Source organism: Chenopodium quinoa, unplaced genomic scaffold (assembly GCF_001683475.1).
Source record: "Chenopodium quinoa cultivar QQ74 unplaced genomic scaffold, ASM168347v1, whole genome shotgun sequence".
Classification (NCBI taxonomy): Eukaryota; Viridiplantae; Streptophyta; class Magnoliopsida; order Caryophyllales; family Amaranthaceae; genus Chenopodium; species Chenopodium quinoa.
Window position 1 is genome coordinate 1403751 of NW_018742484.1, and position 8992 is coordinate 1412742.

At 31.6% G+C, this 8992-nt stretch overlaps 1 protein-coding gene and 1 long non-coding RNA gene across 4 annotated transcripts; both read left to right on the forward strand.

Annotated features, from left to right (window-relative positions):
• Nucleotides 1-302: 302 nt before the first annotated feature.
• LOC110719340 (abscisic acid 8'-hydroxylase 1-like) lies at nucleotides 303-4015 on the forward strand. Its single transcript, XM_021898252.1, has 7 exons — nucleotides 303-698; nucleotides 813-1131; nucleotides 1305-1691; nucleotides 1932-2106; nucleotides 2198-2304; nucleotides 2755-2873; nucleotides 3034-4015. The coding sequence occupies exons 1-7, from the start codon at nucleotides 493-495 to the stop codon at nucleotides 3131-3133; spliced, it is 1413 nt and encodes a 470-aa protein (XP_021753944.1). The 5' UTR covers nucleotides 303-492; the 3' UTR covers nucleotides 3134-4015.
• Nucleotides 4016-5353: 1338 nt separating this feature from the next.
• On the forward strand, nucleotides 5354-8445 carry LOC110719341. Of its 3 annotated transcripts, none has more exons than XR_002511070.1 (4): nucleotides 5354-5611; nucleotides 7035-7080; nucleotides 7226-7694; nucleotides 7871-8445. It is a non-coding gene; the product is annotated as an uncharacterized LOC110719341 (long non-coding RNA). The 3 variants fall into 3 exon arrangements; XR_002511071.1 differs by having other exon boundaries at nucleotides 7226-7289; XR_002511072.1 differs by lacking the exons at nucleotides 7035-7080; nucleotides 7226-7694.
• The last annotated feature ends 547 nt before the right edge of the window (nucleotides 8446-8992 follow it).

Genomic DNA, 8992 nt, shown 5'->3' on the forward strand with positions numbered 1-8992 from the left:
AAAAAAAACAGAGGAAGTATAATATTTAGTTAAGCTAATACTTACAAGAGTTTTTACTAATTGTTGAATTAAATATAGTAATTAAAATAATGAATAAAATAATGATAGTCAACCAATAGCTCTTAAATGAGCTCTATAAGCTGAAGGAGTGACACGTGCAATTTCTCTCTCTAAGTTTCTCTCTCTAGAAAGAGAGATGACATGAGCTGGAGGGAGAATCCGTGTGTGGAATTCGAGCTGTAATTGAAAGACTCATTCACCTCTTCTTCCTTTCTTTCGTTCCCTATAAATACACCTTCACATCTTCACAATTTCATCGCAAACTTATTATTTTTGTCTCAACATTACTAGTAATATACTTACTGCTACTTACTAGTTAATTTTATTATCATCATTCTTATTCTTATTCTTATTCATTCTTTCTCTTATATATTTATAATTAACAAAACTCACTACTATATTTATACTCACAATACAAAAAAACATATAAAAATGGTGATCATTTTGGTAGCTTTTGTTACATTAGGTGCAATTTTGATCCTCAACTATGCCCTGAAATCCCCTGTTTTCGTCTTCTCCGGTCACCGCTTTCCTAAACTATCCCTTCCTCCGGGTACCTTAGGATGGCCTTACATAGGCGAAACTTTCCAACTTTACTCACAAAACCCAAATGTCTTCTTTGCCAACAAAGTTAAAAAGTTAGTCATTTTTTCTTTTTTTTTTTGTGTGTTACCTATCTTTTTTTTTTAGGCAATATGTTATTTTCGGATAATAATTAGGTACTAAACTTCTCTGTTTTATTTTTGTTATAGGTATGGTTCCGTGTTTAAGACACACATATTGGGTTGTCCATGTGTGATGATTTCTAGCCCGGACGCGGCTAAATTTGTTCTATCAACAAGATCAAATTTGTTTAAACCAACATTTCCTGCTAGCAAAGAAAGGATGTTGGGTAAACAAGCTATCTTTTTTCACCAAGGTGATTACCATGCCAAACTTAGGAAACTTGTTCTTCAGTCTTTCATGCCCGGCGCTATCAGAAGCTTTGTTTCTGATATCGACTCGATTGCCTCACAATCCCTTAAGTCTCTTGAAGGATCCTTCATCAACACCTTCCAAGAGATGAAAACTGTAAGTTCACCCAGAAAAAAAATATGTAGTTCAGAATACATTCGGAACACGACATTTACTGGTTCAGATTGTATTCTGAATGTGACAACTAATTCCGAACAGTAATCCTTTACGGATATTTTTGTATTTATGTAAATTGGGATATTTATTTTTTTAATTTTTGTTGTTTGCAGTACACATTCAATGTGGCTCTGTTGTCAATATTTGGAAAGGATGAGGTGAATTACAGAGAAGATCTAAAGAGGTGTTACTACATATTAGAAAAAGGGTATAATTCAATGCCAATCAATTTACCAGGAACACTTTTCAATAAATCCATGAAAGCTAGAAAAGAATTGGCCCAAATATTGGCCCAAATCATATCAACTAGAAGAGAGATGAAGAAGGACCACCAAGACTTGCTATCCTCCTTTATGGGTGACAGAGAATCCCTCACCGACGAACAAATTGCTGACAACGTCATTGGTGTCATTTTCGCCGCAAGAGACACTACTGCCAGTGTCCTTACTTGGATCCTTAAGTACCTCGCGGACAACCCCTCCGTACTTCAAGCAGTCACGGTATATACACACATACACTAATTATTATTTTCAACGTACTTCCAAATCAATCATATTTATAATTTTACCGACTGGTAATCCTCTTCTGCGACACTGTAATTAAACAGTCGTTCAGTAAGAGACTACATACGCGGTCGTAATTGATCTTATCTATCAAAATAGGAACTAGTAAAAGTTTTCCAAATGTTAAGGTTATGTGGGGCTGATAAAAAGATTTGTGGATTGGTGACATCTTTTCAGGAAGAACAAGAAGCAATAATTAAAGAAAAAAAGGAGAATGGAGAAGAAAAGGTACTTTGTTGGGCAGATACCAAGAAAATGCCCTTAACAATAAGAGTATTCCAAGAAACATTAAGGGTAGCATCAATTTTATCCTTCACTTTTAGGGAAGCTGTTGAAGATGTTGAGTATGAAGGTCAGTATTTTTGTTTCCTACCCTAATTAGTTTTCCCACTTTTTATTTTCTCTCTCTAACAATTTTTTTTTTTTTTTTTTTTGGATTATAGGGTACCTAATTCCTAAAGGGTGGAAAGTACTCCCATTATTCAGGAATATTCACCATAGTCCTGAAAATTTCCCTGAGCCTGAGAAGTTTGACCCCTCTAGATTTGAGGTAATTATCCAAAGTTTCTCTCTTTTATTTTTACTTGTTTTAAAATTAAATAATTACTCGTACATACTTGAAATAAAATCCTTACTAGGAGTATATCAAGGTTATGTTTCACCAACCCCTTTAAAGGTTGATAACACGACTTTATTTTCATCTATTTAGATTAAGTTTATCTTTTTGAATCAATTCAAATATTACTTAATCCGACGCTAATTTCTCATAATAATCTCAAATAACATTCACAGAGTATTTGAAATAAAATACGTAATTTTGATATTATATACTTAGTATTTGAATTTTAGCAAGTTGGTTGACCAATCTTGCTAATAAGTTTACTCATGATTTTCATGATCTACCTATGTTGCATATCTTCGTATTTCCATGAATTTAATTTAATAGAATCAAGTCAAATCAAGATTTTGTACTCAAAAGTGTTATTTTTATTTTGTACAGGTGGCACCAAAACCCAATACATTCTTGCCATTTGGCAGTGGGATCCACTCATGTCCTGGCAATGAACTGGCAAAGCTAGAGATTCTTGTTATGTTACATCACATAACCACAAAGTACAGGTACATTTTTATCACTATTCTCTAACTTAATTTTTTTTTTACATAAATAAAAATAAAATAAAATAAAATAAATGATTAGTTTCTATAAATAGTGTATTTAATGTTCAAAAAAAAAAATAGTTATGATATTTTTCTGATCATGGGTTTTATTTTTTTGCAGATGGTCTATCATTGGCCCACAAAACGAAATTCAGTATGGCCCATTTGCACTTCCCCAGAATGGTCTTCCCATTAAATTATCCCTCAAAAGTCAAGATTAACTTAAAGTCCTAAAATTGGGACCTTATCTAAGCTATTTTGATCAAGAGGATAACCAAATTAGATGATATTGGATTTGAGATGAGGAAAACAATCTTTATTGATTTCCAAAGTGTTTTCAAAGTCTGGAATTCCGGATGAGAAAAAATAATGAGTAAAGTAGAGTCGACAACTCTCATTAAACGGATTGGATTATGTTCTTTATTTTATGGTTTGAAGTGAACGGAAGAGATCAAGAAAGGAACCAACCTTCAAGGAAATAAATAGTAAAAGGGAAATAAGGGCTTGTTTGGTTGCACAAAGAAAACGGGAAAGTGGAAAATCATGGGAATTGGAAATTAGATGAGTTGTTTGGTTGACAATAAAAAATGTAAATGTGGGAATTGCAAATTTATGGGAATTGTGACTTCTCATAAAACATGGGAGGTTAATTACCTAACCCCCCTAGATAAGTCAAAATTCCCATAATTTGCAACTTCCTTGATCCCAACCAAACAGTTTAGACAATTCCTAGGAATTGGATTTAGGTATTTAATTCCCATAAAATACAAATTCCCATATCAAACAAACAACACCTAAGAAGAGAGGAGCCAGAGCAATTGTACAAAAGGTTCTCCTAATAGCAACAAATTTTGAAAGGAACTTTCATAGTTTCAAGCTATAGTAGTTTAATAGTAACCATTATATTTTTTATTATTTCTTTGTATTACCCCTAATTATTTTTAGACTTTAATTCTTTCCTAAGGGTAGGGAAAAAAAACAAGAAGTCCGTAAGGAATAATTCTTGAAAAATTGTATATTTAGATTAGATCGTGTTGATCAGAGTAGTGTGATTTTTACAAGATGCCGCAAGGCAAGTGAATGAGAAATTCTATTGACAATAAGTTTCTTACCTTTGCATTTATTATTTTTTGGTAGAGTGACTATAAGTTTCGTGATAACGTAATTTCAAAAAAACAAAAAAACAAAAAAAAAAAAATAGCCACACTAAATATGTGATTTAATATTATTAAGTAATACTCTTATTTAACACACACACAAAAATAAAAATAAAAAAAATAAAATAAAATTAAAAAAAAAAAAAAAAACACTGCAGTAACTTGCCATCTTCTTTATAACTACTACCCCGTTTTTATTATGTGCAACAAAAAAATATTTTATGTCTCACAAATAATACCTCTTTGTTACACATAATAAGAAACGGAGGTAGTGATTTTTGTGCAAAGTGCATAGCTACAGGTATAATTGATTGAAATTGTAATTTTCTCATCAAAACTTTGTTTCTCTAATCTATGCAAACTATTTCCTTGCTGATACTCAAATTCTTACTAATCAAAAATTATTATTTGTTGAACCAAGTGTTTTGTTATATGTGAAAGTAGAATTTTGCAAACAAAAACAACTGTCTTTTGCCTTAAAAAATTTACAGTTATGAATTAACATAAATTTGCACAAAAATAAATTTTAGTGATTTACTCCATACAATTTATGTTTATAGTTTTTTCTAAAAAATTTAAACAATAGAAAATTGTAAATATGTTGACATAAACAGGTGGAGCCAATATATAATAGAGTCTTATCCTACTTCATAATCACTTAAGTTTTACTAAAGTAAAATTGTGATTGTTGGTTAAAACTATTTTTTACTATTGACACTGTCCTCAAATAGAAGCCTCATTTTACCCAAGATTTTTTTCTCTCAAGGTCTCATCATTTTGCCTTTGATCAATATAATCGAACACCACTACCTTCTTTTTTATTATTCAATTTAAAACAATGAAACTTCACTATCTTCTTTAATTTTATTTAGGAAAAATTGTTATTATTAATCCCAACTTTAGGCCAATTACTTTAATTAATCCCAACTTTCGATTATTTTTTAATAATCCTAACTTTGAGGGGCATTTTCTTCTATAAGGTCATGACCGGTCAACAAAAGTCAACGACCTATTATAACAGATTACTTGACACGTGTTAAGACCTGAATTGGTCCAAAAAAATAAAATGTTAAAAATAATTTTTGTAAAAAATTAAAAAATGAAAAAATAAAAATAAAACTACCACCAGCCCCCTCCACTTACCAGAAAACACCCCATTTCATCCCTTCCCCCCGGGCTCGTGGGAAAACACCCATCAACTAATATATATATATATATATATATATATATATATATATATATATATATATATATATATATATATATATATATATAAGGGTCGGGATACGGTTAGAACTACCTTTATGTGAGAACACTCCTAATATATGAGAACAAATCTAAGTCTTTGGATCAAACGATATCAACGGCTCTAATAAATCCAAACTTTTGATATCAAACGATATACTGCTGCTACTCAGAAAAACAGAGCAAAGAACTACGAGCTTCAATTTCAATGAGATTCAAGAATTTCGAACACAATTCCGTTCGATTTTTGTCAGATTTCAGCAGTAACAAGAATCACTAGCTTCATAGAATATACAGGTAAATAATCAACAAAAGTTATGTTAGTTTTTTCCGAATGTAATTTTCTTAATTTTTGTCAGTATTTTCGAATTTCATGGTTTGAATATTGGATTTTCGTTAAAATTTTAGCAATGAGTGATCTTAGCATCAAAATTTACAAAATATTTTTCAATTGCATGTTAATCTTAGTGTTTGATTTTAGTTCGAATTATTTCGTTAAAATTTTGGATAATTTTCGTTAAAATATCCGATTAAATTCGTTAAAATTCAATGAGAAATTTTCGATTTGATGAGAAATTTTCGATTTGAGTATTTAAGAACTATTAAATTGCCTGTTAATCTTATTATGTCCAGTTGAATGAGCTCAATTTTCGATTTGAGTATTTCAATTGAAGGTATGTAAATTGAGCATATATAATTAAAATGAGCAAAAAGAATTAAAATGAGCAAATACAAAAAATAAAATAAAAAATGAGCAACTATAAAAGAGCAAAGTAAGCTGTGTTGTTGTGGTACAATCGTTCTTGTGTTGTTATTTTAAATTTGAGTGTCATTGTTGCGTTCTTGTTGTTACTTTAGGGGTTTATGTTTCTTGAAATTTCTTACCACTCGAAACTGTATTAGTAACCCTAATTTAGTTTTGCTGGCATTCATGTTGTTTTCTGTAAATTACTTGAAATTGTTTTACAAGTTTGATGGTTTCCTCACTTTCCTGTTTGTTGTATATGGTGGTGTTTTTGGATTTTCTACGTGTTGCTGTATGTGGTGGTGTTTAAGCTTCTTGGTTGTTCAAGTGTTCAGGGAGTAATTGTCTGTGAAGCCCTGGCTCATTTTCTACTGCCATTCATGTTGCCTATTTAGCCAATTTAGGTCTCCCAATTTCTTTCTTGATCTGTATGACTATATCCTACTTGAATTATTATATTTCTTCATTATAATACTTAGACTTCTCTATTAATATGAATTTTCTGTTTCCTATTTTTCTGTGTACGTGTGGTATGATCTTTTGTTAATTCTTCACAATTTGGACTTGGTCGTTATTTATGAGTATCAGCTTATAAACATGTTCTGTAGGCTAACTTTCTAAATAATTGTATTTCATAATCTAGCAATGAGAGATGGTGAAGTGTGGAATTGTTGGAGGAAGCTATTATGTGGAATTCCAAGAAGTGCCATTTTCTTGCCATTTCTAACTTGTAGATGGTGTTATCTAGTCTCCTCTTTTTTTTTTTTTTTAGGATGTATTGAAGAATTAAATGTTTTTGGCATCTGAAATTTTGGATCTAATCTCATATGTTTAGTATACTACTGGTTTTGTCTGGTGTTAAAAGAAGTTGCTTGCTCATATATGTTGTTTTATGTAATTAGATGCTTGGTTTTCATGTAATGGATGCAGCTCGCTTCTACCTCATTACGTTGTGTCTTGATCTTTCACATGCAGGAGAATTAAGTTATTCAGGGAAAGAGTGGGTTTAATAGCTTCATGGGTATGAAATTTCTGAACTCTAGATTCTAGGGGTTTTGTGTGTGAGGGGGGGGGGGGGGGGGCTTAGTTTTTTTATAGGAAACAAAGTTATGAATTGACAAGATGTAGTTATTTGTTTGATTTCATTTTTTCCTTTGATGTTTCAGTAGCTCCAAAGTATCTGTTGAAAATTAAAGGCCTCTGGCTGTGTTTTACGACGGTGTGAAACTGGTGAGAAAGGCATTCAAAACAAGTTTCATAGTATAATCCTATTGTTCTTTAGTTGATCTATTTTTCTTTTCTTTTCTTGAGTTCCTGTCTCTAAAGTGGGAAACCACAAAACCAAACAAACTCAATCATAGAGGTCAAAGGCAGCTTACTATCAATTACTTTCTAAAAATATTAGACATGTTTGTGTTATACATATATTGATTGACCTGATATATTTGTCTAGAACTGGATAATTCCTTCTCGATCTTTATAACCCCAACCTCAATTCCTTTACACACATAAGCATCTGTATTAATCTTCATCACGCTAGCCCAGCGATAGCTTGTGTTATACTTGCTAACTATTAGCTAAGTTGTGCTTTAGTTGCAATGATGCAGTGATAGACGAGCAATTGTTCTTCTTTAGGTATGATTTTGGTTTTTTAATGTATCTTTGATTTCATTATTTTCTAGATCTTATTTTTTATTTTCGCTTGATTTGGGTGTGAATAGATTTGCATTGATTGGAATCGGAATCACAAAAAAAATCAAATAGAACTGCTGTCATCATGCATATTAAGTTCATAATTGTTGATGTTTCAGGTACTTGTATGGGGATCTATATGCAAGTAATAATATATGGGCAACTACTGAGAATCCAACAAACTGTGAAAACCTTAGCACAATAGCAATTAATGCCGTTTAGTTGTGTAAGAGACTCACCACTTCAGTGTAGTGCTATAGGAACTACACTTCCAGCTATGGGATACGTATATTCATTTGCGCAGGAAAACTAGAAAGATGTTCTCAATCTAACCAGCACCGGAGTTTACAGAGTTGTTTGCCCAAGCCGTTGCAACTATGCTTACTCAAAGGAGACTGCAAGGCCTGCCACTAGTCCAACTCCAAGTCCATCATCCCCTTCAAGGGAAGCTCATTCTCTTGCACCTCTTAGAGATTGGCTCTCCTTTCTTCTCTGCTTCCTGATTCAGCATTTATTATTTTGAGCAGTGTTTCAATTGCATTCAGCTAGGATAGTCATATACTCGTATAGATATATATAGTTGTTTGTATCTCCGTAGGTTTGAGAAGAATGTTAAATTTTTCGAGATACACATTATTGTAATTGGGAGTGTGTGTGTGCGTATATATATACATTAATCTTGTTACATTTCAAACTTTAGTATATTATAATTAAAATAAAGCTGCAATAAAATTAAAAAAAGAAAAAAAAACCCCGGAGAAAAGGTAGGGGTTCATGGAGAAACCGCTACCTCTAAGTTGTACAAAATCAAATTCGTACTAAATTATATGAGATAAAAAATGGTTTGAAATGATTTATAACTATATAAACTTTGTTATAATTAAACTCTCATACAAACTTGTGTCTCCACATTACATAAATGAACCTACGTGGGATTCGAACCCACATCTTTTGTGCATTTGCACAATGCTCTACCCTTGAGCTAGTAGGCTAACATATTTAAAACATACAAACACACTCACGAATGAGCATTAATTTGACAAAATGAGCAAGAATCATTTGCTCATTTGATAAATGAGCAAAAATTAATCGCTCATTTGACAAATGAGCAAAAAATAATTGCTCATTTGACAAATTATTTGCTCATTTTGACATTATTTGCTCATTTTTGAAAAATTAGTAAAGAATGAATATTAATTTTTGACAAAATGAGCCAAAATTATCTGCTCATTTAGCAAATG